This window comes from Dermacentor silvarum, chromosome 8 (assembly GCF_013339745.2).
Source record: "Dermacentor silvarum isolate Dsil-2018 chromosome 8, BIME_Dsil_1.4, whole genome shotgun sequence".
In the NCBI taxonomy this organism is placed as follows: Eukaryota; Metazoa; Arthropoda; class Arachnida; order Ixodida; family Ixodidae; genus Dermacentor; species Dermacentor silvarum.
Window position 1 is genome coordinate 28,317,170 of NC_051161.1, and position 16,112 is coordinate 28,333,281.

A 16,112-nucleotide genomic window follows, 5' to 3' on the forward strand; every position below is an offset into this window, starting at 1 on the left:
CGCTGTGCACATGCTCCGTTTCAAAAACCTGTGCACTTTGGCCCAGTATCCAGACTGTTGCTGCAAACGGTGCTCCACAGTGATCAGCACCCTGCAACAACACCTGCAGAGTACTACCCCTAATAATTCTGTACTAGGTAGCGAGAACAGTAAGCATTGCTAGCTAGTCCCTACTCGGCAATTTGTGCTGGAGTAGCTGTTCTGCAAATTTTAGGTGTGTGCTGGCTTTGCCAAATTGCAACAGTTGACTGCCAGTCTTTGCACTTGTAACTTAAATGGATATCTAAGCAACACTTCACATGCTCATCTATAGTGTTCCATTACTGGTGCCAAATCAGTCGTCCAATCTTCACGTTGCTAAGAGAGTATTGTGCATGTATTGCATACAAGCAAAAAAAAAAAAAATATATACCAGCAAACATTAATGAGAAATCAATGTCTTCAGACTAATGAAGCATGAACTATTTTTGATAATTACGCATTAATAGGTTACAAAAAGAATGAAGGCAAGAGCTTTGGATATAGGAAATGTCGCCGAGCTGTCCCAAAAAAAGTGGGAAATTTGTCCTGCAAAGCATTTTTTTTTTTTTTTTTCATTATCACTTCACAATTCTGACAGCACTAGTGCTGTGTCCCATGTTACCGTTTTTTTTTTTTTTTTTAATAGCTTTCGTAAAGCTGCAAGACAGAACAAGTTCATTGCATAGCTTTACACCTCATTGGTGAAGATAGTGTGTACAAATGCTTGTTTCTCGTTCAGAGCACCAGAAATGCATTCCATTTCTGCAGTAAATCAGTTTATGAAAGGGCAGTACCCACTTGCACACATGTTTAATTATGACAAAGCGAAAGAAGTGTCTTGAACGCTAGCAGGTCAACAATGTATCAAAGTGTTTATTGTTTAGCAATGTCATCAAACAAATGCTTCAGAGGAAAAATCACATCAGTACAGGTCTAACCAACTACGACGACATGCCAGCAAGGAAGCATTCAAAAGGTTAGAAGGCTTAAGTATCGTGTCCATCAAAGGAATTCTACTTTACATCATAGATACAAATGCACTTCTGCATCCTAGTGTGGGCATACCTTAGAGAATTTGTAAAAGGAAGGGCGAGCCTAAACAATTTGTCGAGACGTATACTTCTCGTTGAGTTTGTTCTCGAGGAAGTTCCCTGGCATGCCATAAAATTGCCATTCAGTACAGCATCCATACTGTTCCTAAAGACTTTATGCGATTGAAAAAGCTTGAAAGTGGTTCAGGGAAGCATTCGAGAAAACTACACACAAGCCACAACACAGATTTTTTTTTATAACATGTTCACAAGTATCAACAAACAAGACAGTGGTCGAAATATGGAGTGGCATCCGACATCCAAGCGTTGTCAACCTGGACGGCCATTAACACTGGAATGAGACTGTAGCAAGTGCTTAGTGCCACATTTCATGCTTCCAGTTCAACAAGGTGCATGACCTGAAGCACTGCAGAAGAAGCAGAAATATTGTGAACTGTGTCATCTTGATGCATTGAAATAACTATGTAAAACTCTTCCCTACACTGTTTTCCCATTTTCACAAGTAAATGGTGCTACCACCGTGAACTGCAAGGTTTCTTTAACTGAAATACAAATTGTTGGCACTTTTTCCCTGTTTGCTGCCTTGTTCACATCTCAGCTGCTACTTCTTGGCATACTATTCTACTTGCAGCTGTATTTTCACTCAAGGCTACAGTTAAAACCACCATGAGTTCATATTGAAAGCATAAAATATGAAAACTTGTTACAATGTCACTATTTCTATATATGCCTCTATGAACATAACACGTTTGAGAGGACCAACTTTTTTTAATTTCAGAAATTTGAGAGAGCACACTGAATTGTGAGGAGCAACAGTGCAAACTAATCGGGTATCCAGACATGACAACCACTGTGGGTATCCCTAGCTCCTCTTCTGGGCAGAAAAGCAAAGTATCTTTAGATTTGATTGGTGCTGAGAAAACAAAACATGCAACTTGTCTCACAAGCTAGACATTCCGCTACTTCTGCAGGCACTGAGGCCACATGGCTGATGTTAGCAGAACTTGAGGCAGCCGTCACAATTGAATACAAGCACTTGAGTGCAGACATTTACAACCATGATGTACCTAAACTGCAAACAGCAGGCCATTTGCAGTGGGAGTGATAGGTCTAAAGTTGCTTCCTGTACCCCCAACTAATGTGCAGCAGAGGGGGGGACGAATGCAACAGCTTTTCGTACTCAATAACAGTCTTGTTGCATGCAATGACTGAAGTGCCTACCATTCATCTACCTGTGAAAAACATAGGTAGCCTCACCAAGTCGGAAGTGCAGTCATCACTGTTGTTTCATTCAAAACGTCAGAAATCTTTTAGTGCACACCCCACTGAAAGCAACGTCATGTTCGATTGCGAACTTTGGCTTCTGGTGTCAAACACATAGTCTTCAAAACATAGTACAACAGCAAAGTGTTAATGCTTTCCGTGTCTACAGTGCAGACAATGACTGCACCATCAATTTCTTTCGGAACTATAGACGACACAAAATTGCATGCACTAAGTGCAGTTCAAAAAAACAAAAAAGACTGCACATGCATAATGTTGCATATAGAGCCAAGACGACCCAAATAATAATAAAAAAAGTCTTCACTGTGCTTTTCGATGTACACTGAAATGAGACGTACAATGAATTGATTGATGGGAAGACAAAGCGGAAAACACATGGTATGATACGGTGTCCAATACAGCATGCAACGTGTCTGAAAGATACTAGCTGTTTTGACTGTTGCAACATGAACCTGTTAAAAACCTGCTGGATGTGGTTGCAAGTATGGCTGCTGGTACAAGGAATCGTACCACGAGCATCCTGCTTCAACACCGCTTCCCATCAAGCTCAAAAACAGTTGCATGTATATGCTATAGGCATGTGAACAGACATCACTCCCATCTCTCCTATGTCAATTAAAAAGGCACAGCAAAGCTTTTTGTTTTGCCAGAAGAATTAAGCCAGCACATCTGTGCAGTTCGAACAGCCTAAATGAAAGCTGTTGCCCCTGGTTTGAGAAATAGATATGTTTAAAGTAAGCAAAAAGGTAAAGGTGTTGAGGTGCTTACACTAAGTCTCATCTCTGCCACTTCAGGCTTTTCCATTCCACAACACACAGTACTAGGTGCACTTGGTGCCAAGCTGTTCATTCTTTGCACAACATCCACGACGCAAGTACACATGAAAGGAATGGTAGGCTCAGCAAACAAATTAGGAAGAGAAAGTTCATAGATGCAAAACTGCACCTGCTGAACACCTGGCAACACCATTTGACAGTACGCTAAAACTACTACAGAAAGCAGAAAAATGCAGCAGCTATAAACAATTAAGTGGTTTTAAGAACGTCTGTACACACTAAAAAGACCTTTCACTACACCTTCTTCTCTTCCTAGCAAACTGTAGAACACAAAAGGTGCTGCACATGGCTACCAAATGGATACTGCAATCTCTACCGACAGCCATCCACAAAAAGGCAGCCCATGCTGATGCAAGCAAAGAGATGCGTGCCAGTTGCATTCTTCTCACCCGCCAACACAACTGCCAGCCTTTCTGGACTTGGCAAATTGCTCAAGAACACAAGCTTCACAAGACAATAGACTACTGTGGATCATATTTACGACAAATTATGCTGAGCTGCTACACATGTAGCACAGCTCTTGCAGGCTCCTGTTCAGAAACCATACAAATATCCATGCAGGAGAACAAGGCAATGTTCCTGAAGGAATAAAATGATCCAAAATTAATAGAAAAAAAAATCAATATTCACCTATAAAAAATCCGATGGCACATAACCTTAGGTACTTCAGTGACAAAAAAAAAACAAAAAACACGATTAACATGTACGACATAGATATACACATATACATATATATATAATTATACGCTATAGGGTATCAAGGTGGAACTAAACGAGTTATTCTCTGGCAACTTATTAGTTCCTCAGGTCAAAATCAAGATACTTAATACAGCAATCCACTTCTACATGCCATTAGGCAAACTTGCGCACAGAGGCACTTTCCGAGCTCTTCGAAGTCCAGGCGGTTTCTTTTGCCTGCTTGTTTCAAACAACATGCTGCATTTCCTAACCCTACGCTGTTCCATGCAAACCCTTGCAAAGGCCTGTCTCTTTCAAACAAAAACGCGCGCAAATGCAAGTGCTTGAACAGCTACTCGGTGACAATGATAACAACAAAGCAAGTACACACGCAAGAACGTAATGGGTTCGAGATGGCCGACGAATGCGCGCTGAACTCCGTACCGACGAGTCCAAGGAAGCTGTCACTGAATGTGTGCAAAAGGCAACAGAGTCGATGTCTTTTTTTGTGTGTGTGTTTTCCCTTCTCTGGAAGAAGCAGGGGCCCGTCAGACCTCTGTGGACGAATGGTGCCGTGCCTTGTTGGCTCGTCTCCTAGCCAGTTCAGACGCTGCAACGGGCTCCAGGTTTGGGGGCTTGGGGTAGTTGTTGATGGCTCTGAATGTGGCTGCCATGGCACCCTGCAACACAAGGAAAGACCCAGATTACCAAATTCCAAAGATCTGCAAACAGAATACAGTAAAACCTCGATAATTCGAACTCGGTTAATTCGAAATTTCGGTTAATTCGAAGAATTTGAGCGGTCCCGTCATTCTCAATGCAAATTCTACCGGATAATTTGAATGGCCCGCGCGGCTCTATTCGGATAATTCGAAGTTTCCGGCTAGTAGCAACGTGCGGCGGTTAGGTTAGGGCGTTCCGTACAGTCGCCAACCGATTTTCCGAGCTCGTGGGGACTGAAAAATAGTCCGGAAAACTCGTTCGGCCGAAAAAAAAAAAGTCATTAGTGTGGCTGAAAAAAAAAATCTTTAATAATGCCCTGCCTCATACTACGCTCGGAGAGGATCGACTTGCTTGGATTTGCGCAGCAATGACGTCGTCTCTGTGTACAGTCGACACGAACGCCACCGCGTTGGCAATCTCCGCCAACGGAGTTCGCCATGGAGATCCAAGAAACGAGCTTCGCACCGCTTAGCTCTCGCGAAGGTACAGGAGGTAGCGCCGATCACTGAGACATGGGTCTCCGAGACACCTGCTCGGTGTACACGCCACGTTCAAAATAGCAACCGAAACTTGAGAGAAAAAAAAAATCACTGAAATAACACGCGTGGTGTCAGCGCGCACGAGCGAGCGCGGCCGCCGCAGCCCGCAGCGAGCAAAGGTTCGTGCGGTCTGTCGCTGCAACGGAAACTGAGCGGCGAGGCGAGAGCACAGCCCATACGAAAGGTCAGAGCCGTCTGGAGATCGCTTTCAAGATACGCTGCGCGCGAGAAACCGCTCCGGCGCTAAGTACGCAGTTGTTAGAAGAGTAGAAGTCCCCCCCCCCCCGGCCTTTCGCACGAGCATGGTCCCTTTTAATAGCTATGGGACTATGGCACGAGGGAGGAAGTCGCCTCCGCCGTGCGTTCGCTCTCCATGAAAGCGCGCGTCCCCCGCGCGCTGGCGCTGTCACTCGCACATACGGCGGGCGCGCGGCGATGATTTTATCGCCCTTGGACTTTGTATGGATCCTCAGGGCGGCGACGCCGACGGCGAAAATCCGCTTGAAGTGTCCATATAATTGCTGTCGCAAAAAAAAAACACAATAAATGGTTACAACGATGGCATGGCCTCCGAGACTAGAGAATTGCGCGAGCTCTCTATTGATAGCGCGCGTTCTAATCTTGGAGGCTATACAGCGAGCCACTGGAATTCAAGCCAGTGCAAAATCCAACATGGCGGCCTCCAAGATTGGGTAGCGCGGCTAGGAAAGAGCGATTTAGTCCGCAAAATCGAACTTTGGGGTCTCAATTCGTCCGAAAAATTGGGTGCGAGAATGCATGAACTCAATGGGAACCCTGATGGTGCATTTTTGAAGTCCGGAATATCCAGCAAGTCCAAATTTTTGGAGTCAAGCACCACCACGCCCGCTTTCGCGGCAGTTATCGATTCCATGAACATCGTCCGCAACTTTGTTGAGTGCAGTGCGGGTGATATTTGTATGCTACGTTTTTTGAGCCAGCTGGTGAGCATGGCACTAGGGGCGGCGAACCAGCGCGTCAAGTAATCCCGCATCGGTGATTACTTTGAGTAATTTTTCTCGGACATAGAAAATAAAGGTGATTTCTTTTTGCGGCAAGTTCTTGCTTGTTTTCTTTTTTTTATTATTCATTTCGGTTAATTCGAAAATCCGCTTAATTCTAAGAATTTTCGCGGTCCGGCGACCTTCGAATTATCGAGGTTTTACTGTACTTAAAAACCATGGTAAAAAAACGATACTGGAAAGAAAGAAAGAAAGAAAGAAAGGAACAAACCCACCTCGAATGCCTTTACACTTCCATTCATCCCATACTATTCAGGCAAAAAAAAAAAAAAGAGCCCACAAAAAGGAGGACACACTTTGCTCCATTCATCTCTAGCCGATGGCAATGCGCACTACGCAATCAAACAAGATAACAGCAGCCGAAGAGTCCGTAATGGCAAAACATACAATGCAATAAGTCTGCAGTAACAACGCGTCATTATTCATTGGTCTGTGGCTGTTAAAGCAGCATCTACTTAACACACCCCCTCGTACGCAGACCTCTCAACCTGTGACCACTGCTGTGACCACTACAGCATGAAACTATGAGCATTAGCTTATTTCAGAGTATTTATCCGCTAGGGAGAAACTGTGCTAATTGCATCCCTCCCCCATAGTAACCTAGACATGCTCCCCAGATTTTTCTCTTGCACAAGGGTCAGGAAAACACGGTGCATCTTTCGAGTGTCTGGGCCCACTCGAGAGATACACTCGAACCTTGTTATAACGAAGTTGAAAGAGGAGCTGAAATTACTTGATTAGTATATCCATTATTGCCATTTACTGCAATATATGGCCAATGCGGTACACAATTTTAAACATGAAAATAAGAAGACGGCCTTGCGGGCCGCGGAACCGCTACACGGCCACGCATGCGATGAAATTTGAATAAAACAACAAAAGAATCTTCTGCTTATGCTACGCGCGACTTAGCACCTGACGCGACAGCCTTTAGAGAGCTGCCTTCAGTTCCACTGCGACGGTCTTTCGCGTCTGCCTTCCACTTGGCTCGTGCCGGTCAAGTAGCCCGTAGCACACAATACAGCCCTCCGCTGCGAGATCGAGGAGGCAAGTGAACTTCGCCGCTCCAGCTTGCCTCAGCCGGCTCGTGGCCTCAGAGATTGCACTTATGCCAATGCGACCTCGGAGGCCGTGCCCAGCTTCCAGCCCGCGTGGTGCACCGCAGGGTGAGGGAGGAGCGAATGCACAGCCTGGGCGTGACCCGCGAGATAGCACCTGGGAAGGTTTCCAAGGCCAGGCCCAGCTGTGGCTGCTTGCATGGCATGCCGTAGTGAAAGAAGTTAATGCACTAATCTTTCGCGCTGCCGCACGTAGCCGTGTTGCATGGTACGACTTGCGCAGACTTGTGTGTGACCCCCCGAGAGTGCGCCAGGGAGATATCGGAGGCTATGCCCAACTGCACCTGCCTGTGCATCGCGCCGTGGTGAAGTGAATACACTAATCTTTAGCACCGCCATGTGTATCTGCACAGCGTGGCGCTGCTTGCACAGCCAGGCACGCGCAAGAGAGAGAGGTCAGTGGAGAGGTGCGATAATGAGGTGCAGCTTGTGCACAGTTACGTGCGACGGTGAGAAAGACCAGTGTTGCTCGACGCTGTATTCAACGCGGGGACGCGGGAGTTTTGAACTGCCGTGGCGAACGAGTGCCGAACCCTGCGAAAAGCAATTTACTCGGCACGCAACGGTCGGGTATTTTTGGGTTTCGGAGATGAATTTAGTTCGTTACATCCATTGGCAGAACAGTTTCACTTCTTTAAAACAATGTTTTAAATACATGGATCTCTATGAGGATTTCAAGGGAAACTTAATTTACTTCGTTATACAGTGAAACCTCTATATAACGTTGTCGATAAAATTGGCAATTTGCTTAGTTATATCGAAATTTCGCTGTATTGAAATTCAACCTTTTAAATAAGTACGGTCACTGATCAATTTTTCTTGCATGGAAAGGTGCTGCAATATTTTCCGAATTATCAGGCAGTCGAAAAAAGCAAATTTGAATAAGAAAACATGTCATTTTCTTGAATTTGGGAGTTGGTGATGAATTATAGTTTCATGCCAAGTCGACGATATCTTCATATCAGCAGTACAAATTAAGTGAACCCAGCCACGCTTTCGCATCCACTCTGCCCCCGCGGCTGACAGCGTCGTCCACAGTGGGACAACACTATAATGAAAAGCACCGGCAGCAGGGAGCGAATGCTTCGTCTGCCTCACTTCAATGGGTCTCCGAAACTCAAGATTACGCAACCTCCAATACTAAACCCGCGGGATGACAGCTTACATGATGCCACGCTGTCTTGGCACGCCCACTCTTTTCACATGCGGCAGATTACCGCTAAAGCAGGGTGCACGGCTGCGTGTGCGCTCAGCCGTGCTAGCAGCCATGCGCAGCCACGGCCGAGACGTGCACGAACTAAGTGACATACTTTGTTATATCGAGAATTTCATTATATTGAGGTTTAACTGTATACATTAGTTCGTTATATACAATTTTGTTATAACAAGGTTCGAGTGTACTTGAAACCCATTGTTCAATACTAGCGCTCAGCTTGAAGGCAGCTTCCCATCCTAACAGCGACTGACCATCACAACCCAAAGTTACAAATTAAAATGGGAAGCAAGAGACGAACCTTCACCAGATGAGGCTCCTGATGGGAAAGCCTGCTGACTGGAAGATTGTTCTTGTTCACAATCCAGGCATGTCCCAACACATCAGCTGCCCTGTATCTTTGCTTTGGGTCCACATGCAGCATTTTCTGGACTAGATGCTGCATACAAGATATAACCCCAGTTAACAACAAATATGCAACGCAGATTTGCCTCGTTCAGCTCTGAACACGAAAACGAGCCAACAGAACACACCTTTGCCGGACTCGAGATATTGGCCCAGTTTCCCGACATTAGGTCAAACCTCCCTTCTCCAATCCGGGCCAATATGTGGTTTGGTGTGTCGTTTGGTCCATTAGCAAAGGGTGTGTGCCTGTCGGGGAAGTGAGACACATGAGGATAACGGCTGGAGCTACAAAGTAATAGCAGGACAGGGCAATAGTGAATGCTCATAATGCTGCAAAGTGAGCTCCTGCGCCGCGCATAATGCCATGGAGAAGACGGTGCCTTGCCAACTACTCAAGCTAAGCTTTGCAGCATTATGCACGAAGGAGGAGCTTGCCTGATGAATTCTGAATGCTCCGTTCCTGCTAAATTTCATGTCACTCGATTAAAACATAGTTTGAACAAGGAAATTTGAGGTATATACACCTTTGAGGCTTCCACTCCCGTGCACCTGAAATGCTATGTAATTCTGAATATTCGAAACCCAAACAGCCTACTTTTTTTTTTTTCCCCCTTTCTTTCACCCCTCTCTTTGTGGTTCTTGTGCACCCAAAGTTAGCATAATGTCAGCCAGTACTTGATCAATCATTCAGGCACCTCTTTCAACAATGATTAAAAAAAATTACAGCATCACCCTAATATAAATGTAGTGGGTGCTTCAGCAAAAGGCTATTTAGTAATGCTCCATCAAGGAGTTAGCTGCACAACATATGCAATTTGTTTCCATACACAGCTGGCAAGCACAATTACTGGAAGCAGTTACAAGAAGACAACAACTAAATGCAATCAGCGTAACCTGGGCACAGACAAGCCATAAATAGAGCTAACAAAAATGGTGGCGATGAGATGTTTCTTGGCATGGCCTTCACGATTACTTTCGCTTAATCTGAGGGAGCCGTCGCTGAAGGATGCAATGTGAACACAACATATCGATTTTTCACAAGCCTCGAATATCATGTAGAGCCTAGCTCTTGCAGTGACAAACTCTTGTATTTACTTGGTATTATACATTTGCACAGCTTGTTATTTAAATTTGTTATCCATCATGAATATGTTAACATGGACACAAGCACTCAAACATTCAAGCAAGGCTGCAATATGCCTGAAACAAGCTAGTGGCAAAGGAACTGCATCATGTATCTTTGGCATTGCAAACACTTGCACAAGTTGCGGGACCAACAGACAAAGTGGTTGATCAACGCTTTAGCCACTATCCCGCCCGCGATGTCATTCAAATGCAGCTGTCCACATGGAAGGTTACATGTACATTATCTTTTCGTCTACTTTCATTTTCCTTTACCATATTATCTTCAATTTCAATTAATTGTAACAATTTCCTTCCCCCATGCTTTCTATGGCTTCATTATCTATCACTTTGTATGATTGCGAGTGAATTTCTTCAAGAGACTCACCCCGCCAGCATGGTGTACAACAGTACACCCATGCTCCAGATGTCACAGGCCTCGTCATAGCCCTGCTTCTTAAGCACTTCGGGAGCCACAAAGTTGGCCGTGTAGCAAGGAGTCATAAGGAGTCCATTCTCGGCACGCATCTGCTTTGCAAAGCCGAAGTCGCAAATGCGCAGGCTCTCCGGACTACCACTTTCATCTGCATACATGATGTTCGATGGCTTCAGGTCACGGTGAACCACCTGCAACATTGGTCAACAAAGCACCGATTAGCTTCCTGGTGAGCTTGGCAGCCTGGAACTTTCTAGTGTTTTACTGAATTACGGGAACCAGCAAAGCACACCTTCTTTTATTGTAGTTAGAGTAAGAGTGCACGTACCCGGTACAATGATCAGAAGAAGCACACATACTACTGTATCATGAGATGCATAAACCACACAAGGAAGTGCAACAGACCAATTTCACGACAAGTTTCACTAAGCCCCAAGTACTATGCCATTAGTATAGCGATCGTCAGTAGGCTGAAGGACAACTAGGGTATGACACATGCTGTGTTTGTACCATGACAGACACACTCGAGATCAAATGGCAGGGAGTTAAGAATAGAGAGATTATACTATAGGAGTTGGGCTGAGGAGATGTACCCACAGCTTCCCCCTAAAATTTACAGGAAAAACCCGCTGGCATTCTTGTCGGTATTGTGCTCGATGTTGCCTTGAACCCAAGTAAAGCAGAAAAAGTAGGAAAGATTGATGTGATCATGGTGCCTGCAGGGCCATTGCACATGACCACTGAAAGCGGTGAAGTTGGTCTGTTACAGAATACAAGATTTAATGTGCAACAATTAACGACCACTGTACAGCAAATAGCATGTGCAGCAGTTGCTCTATACCAGACAGTGTGAGCGCAGATGCGTGACAGAAGAAGAGAGAACTGACCCCGTTGTCATGCAGAAACTTCATTGTCTTTGCAATAACTTCAAGTACAGCGCTGGCTTCTCTCTCACTGAAGTGCTTCTGGTTTAGGATCCTATCCAGGAGCTCCCCACCCTTGAGTAGCTCCATGATTATGTACACAGAGGTGGCATCCTGGTAAACCTGTTAATATCAAGAAGATAAAATGGCAACAAATGAAGCCTTTGAGCCATATGACACACACAAGAGTGTCATCAGGGCTGCAAATTAAAAAGAACAGTTACACGTTTTTAAGGGGTGTTCAAGCAATCGAAAATTTCAAATAACCAATCGAATACATATATAATCTAAAACCAATCGATTACCAATACCAATTGAATCACTATTTGCAAATGTGCTTATTTTTCTCATAGTTTCCCACGACTTCACACTGCAATCTGTGCATGATAAAACATGAAACTGAAGAAAATTTACGCAAATTTTAACCCAGCCACAGCGGACACAAAGAATGAAGTTACGTAGAGCACACTGGGTCGCTCAGGGAGCCAGATTTTTCCAGATAAACCACAATCGTGCATTCAAATTTCACTCAGGCATCACATTCAGCAATGAGTACAATATGTTTCAACTGTGTGTTCTAGGAGTAATTCGAATAAATTTGATTGCAGCCTTATTTAACAGTGGCACCATCTGCTGCGACCATTCCAACTAGAGAAAAGTGTTTTCTCTCTATTATCACTGCAATCAATGCACATTTCTGTTTTAGTCTCAGATAAACACAGTTAACAAGCACACAAGACTGCCTTTCAATAGTTCATTCTACTAATGCATGACTACACATGCTCCAACAGCGATGGAATCGGCCAAAGAAGTTTTGGAGCAGCTCTGGGAGCAGCAAATTTGACACTCTGGAGCAGGTTTGGAGCATGAATTGTCAGTTTCAGAGCAGTAAATACGCATCTTGGAGCAGCTTCATAAAGGTCAATATGAGTGAAATACAGGCAGATGAAGAAAAGGTGTTCTTTATTTGACTTCGCAGAACACTATTAAATCGTGGCAAATCAGTTCTGCGGAAGCCCGCTGGCGAGCACAATTCATGACAGGAAAAAAATTGCCATCCACCCGACTGTAGCATGAAGCCGCAAAGCAAACCCACACGGGTTAATCAGAAACCACCATTAAGATACATACCAGATGTGTGAACTAAATGTGGCAAAGAAAAAGATAACCGAGGGCTTTTCGTGAACGGCGCCCATTCTCTGTTGATAGGCTCTTGTTAATGATAGTTGAGCTTTTTTTTTTTATTGTGAATAAACAACTAATATTTAAGTTTAATGAGCTAACATTTATTACCTAACTTTTTCAATAAGGTGCCAATGCAGAGGTGGTGGAATACGTCGAGAAATGACCCAATAACAGCTAATATAGCAACCTAGGCCTTGTGTGGTCTTTTTTTCCGACAAACATAAGGCAGAAAAACAAGAAAAAGCCTGCGAAATTGAAATTGAAAAAAAAAAAAAAAAGAAAAGAAAAAGATCCAAGTGACAACGCGTCCCCGCACGAGCAGTAAAAGCAGTCTCAGACAGAACCGTAGTCATCTGGTACATTGTGTATATAACAAACGTGCAAACTTGGGGCGCGGTTTTGCAACAGTTCAGCAAGCAAACGGTTACAAGATCATGCTACCTCACATTTGATAAGGACCGAAGATGCGCAGCAATAACTGCTAACGCGTCAAGCAAAAAGCCCAGACACTCATTAACAGTGCCCCTATTTGATGAGGTTTGCGTAAAGATTGATGCAATCTTTTGTGTGCAGAAGCATTGTCACAATCACAGTGATTTTTTTATTTATTTTATTTACAGGCTTTCTTTCTTGTTAAAAAAAAGGCTTCACGAATCCTAGGTTGCGTTAAATGTGTTTATCAGTCATTTCTCAACATCATCCACAACTTTTTAATTGACATCTCATTGATTAGGTAAATTTCTAGAGTTAGCTAATTAAACGTATTTGTGCGCAATGAACGTGAAATATTCACAGTGGGCCACGATGAACAGCCCCAATCAAGGTACAGTGAACGCCATTTGTCTAGTACCTTCTGGTAATTTTTAATTCTGGCGACCTTCAGTTAAGATAGAAAAATACCGCAGAATAAATGTGAAGTGACATGCTGGTCATTGAATAGTGGCCAGTATTTCACACCGCTTGCCAAGAAAAAAAAACTAGGATATTTTTGAGAACAATAAAGGGATAAAAATGTTCACTGGCTTTCCGATCTGCTTCGCCAACTATATTTCGAATAAGCTCGATTATTCACGGTACTGCCACAGGCACTATAAAGCCAATGTAAAACAGCAACAGCTATTTTGTGTGCCGATTGATCGTTTGTTAAAATTTTCTGACTCGATCAGCTAAGTGGCGTCGTGAACATTGTTGCTGTGAACACAATTTCAGAGGTTCGCGTTTTCGCCAAACTTTTATTTGCGACCACCATTTACGGCCGCTAAGGTTGACTAAATACAAAACTTTACATCCTTTGCTTGCTTTCTGTGGCGGCAAAAGCTTGATTTTATGTAGTGTGGTCATGCAGAAAATAGTGTAGCCCAAGTGCAAATTTCAGTGACGCTTGCGCTTGCCATTGGATATTTGTGACCAAGAAGTTTCAGGAAAGCAAGCAGGTCGTTCGTCAGTGGGCCGCACTATCATATCGGACGTGGCCAGTAATCGGACGTGGCGCACGTGCAAAATAGATTTAGAATGTCCCACACACGGTGTTCAACCATTATTCGACGCAAATTTAACAATACAGCACGAAAGTGAGTGCTAAAATGAATAACAAAACTGATGAGCTGCACGGTGAGCAAACTGTACAACCTTATTTATTCAGTACGGCTTTGTGTCCCGACTGCACCATGAAATGAGCACCAGTTCATATCACCTGTAGCTAGTCTGCACGTGCGCAAACGCATAATACTTATATAAAATATTCGTAATGCACTGTATAGCAGAATATGGTTTTCATTTTCTTGTGGCCTAGTTACAATTATCCCACCAAAGACTCCAAGGATGCTGACGCTGAAACGGATTGCTTAGGCTTGGATTGCAGGGCTAGGCGCTAGCAAGCGCATGTTTATGGCTGTGTGGTTGCCACTGAACACGCACATCCTGCTAAACTTGGCAACTTCATTCGAAATAAAATTTTTTGGCGCAGGATGGCGCAGCACTTTCATCCCTGTCCAAAGAATCATATTTTTTCTTCATAATGTGTAGTGCAATGACAAACTCGCTAATATAGCGAATACAGTGGAATCTATTTTATACGATCTTCACTGGAACCGGAAAATAAAATGTATCATCCGAAAATCGTCTTATCAGAAATGCATTGCTCCTATAAGACACTAGCCGGGCAATGAACCAAAAAACTAATCCCGAAAAACGTATCATGCAGAATCTTATCGAGATTCCACTGTATTGGGATGTCAGCAGTTTCTGCACTGTAGTCCAAGGAACGTGACAAAAGAAAACAGAATCAAAATAGGCTAAATGGTAATGAAGAAATCAGCTCCAGAAACTGAGCAGAAAGGCGAAAAAAACAGTTTTGAGAAAACGGCTCTCAAAATTTCACCTCTTCAGTTCTCTAAAACGCACCAAATTTGTAATCTTTGATGTGTATTGTGACGTGGGGCTTCTTGGACATGTGGCCTCTGGTCTGCTGAGCCTTCATTCTGCCTTTTTCATGTTTGTATGGCATTCTTTACTGCTGCTCTACAAAGAACATGGTGCCTGCGTTACAAACCAAGTGAGGTGCAGAACTATGTGGGCATAAATATACAGTAGTTCTAGCGTTGTGCCTGCAGACTGCCTCATTGATAGCAGTCTCTAGTGCAGTCAGTGAGGCATTGTTTTCTTTTGGTAGAACCAACCATGTTACTGAATGAAGGCTCTCGGCAGCCTTCTGAATCATCTTCCATTGACAATGGCTATGGAGGTTTGTATCATGCCTCACTTCTGCAGCCAGGTGTCTGTGCCAGCCCAAGTGGCCTAGTGAACAGAGCTCATGATGAGGTTCTCTTTATGAAGGGGTGGTATGATAGATATTGTTACGAGATATCGTGGCATTACAGTAATAGAGTCGGCGCGCTATGTGCTAAGTCGCGGATTCGCAGAATAGACGTTTGACAAGCTTAGTCGCACAGTCCGAGGTGCCGATGCGCCAAATGCCTGGTCGCGGGTCCAAACGCTCGGTAAGTTCAATCAAGCAGTCCGAGGTGCGACGCGCGAAATGCCTAGCCGCGGGTCCGAGGAATAGACGCTCGAGGTGTCGACACTCCACGAGCGATGTGCCGACACGCGAAATGCCTAGCCACGGGCTCGAGGAGTCGATGCTCGATTAGCGTAGTCACACAGTCCGAGGTGCCGTCGCGCGAAGTGCGTAGCCGCGGGGACCGAGGAGTCGACTTTCGATGTGCTTAGTCGCGCAGTCGGAGGCACCGATGCACGAAATGCTTAGGCAAGGACCCGAGAAGTCCACGCGCGATGTGCTTCATCGCCGAGTCGGAGACGCCTACGTGCGAGAGGCTTAGCCGCGTGTCCGAGGATTCCGTGCCCGAAGCTTGGTCGCGAAGTCTGCGTCACCGATGCTCGGAATGCTTAGACGCGGGTCTGAGACGTCCACAAAAAGCGGGATCGGCCACGCTACTTCGATGTCCGCGTAGCGCCCGCTTTAACACTCGTCGAGATTACGGAAACTGTCCGAAGCTCGCGAGGAGACCGCAACAAGCG

The 16,112-nt window shown here is 44.6% G+C and overlaps 2 protein-coding genes across 9 annotated transcripts in view; one reads left to right on the forward strand and one right to left on the reverse strand.

Moving 5' to 3' along the window:
- Positions 1 to 16,112, forward strand: part of LOC119460913 (superoxide dismutase [Cu-Zn]) — a 29,352-nt gene that overhangs the window by 1,737 nt on the left and 11,503 nt on the right. The window lies entirely within an intron of this gene.
- LOC119460917 (ribosomal protein S6 kinase 2 beta) overlaps positions 875 to 16,112 on the reverse strand; it is a 58,545-nt gene continuing 43,307 nt past the window's right edge. The window contains exons 15-19 of one of the 7 annotated variants that reach the window (XM_049672723.1): positions 11,355 to 11,513; positions 10,420 to 10,658; positions 9,038 to 9,155; positions 8,806 to 8,943; positions 875 to 4,551 (exon numbers count right to left, since the gene is read on the reverse strand). In XM_049672723.1, the coding sequence (XP_049528680.1) occupies positions 4,420 to 4,551; positions 8,806 to 8,943; positions 9,038 to 9,155; positions 10,420 to 10,658; positions 11,355 to 11,513 (786 nt within the window). In that variant the 3' untranslated portion in view covers positions 875 to 4,419. The remainder of the gene's footprint in view (positions 4,552 to 8,805; positions 8,944 to 9,037; positions 9,156 to 10,419; positions 10,659 to 11,354; positions 11,514 to 16,112) is intronic. The other 6 variants (XM_049672722.1, XM_049672720.1, XR_007468424.1 and 3 more) reach the window with 6 other exon arrangements.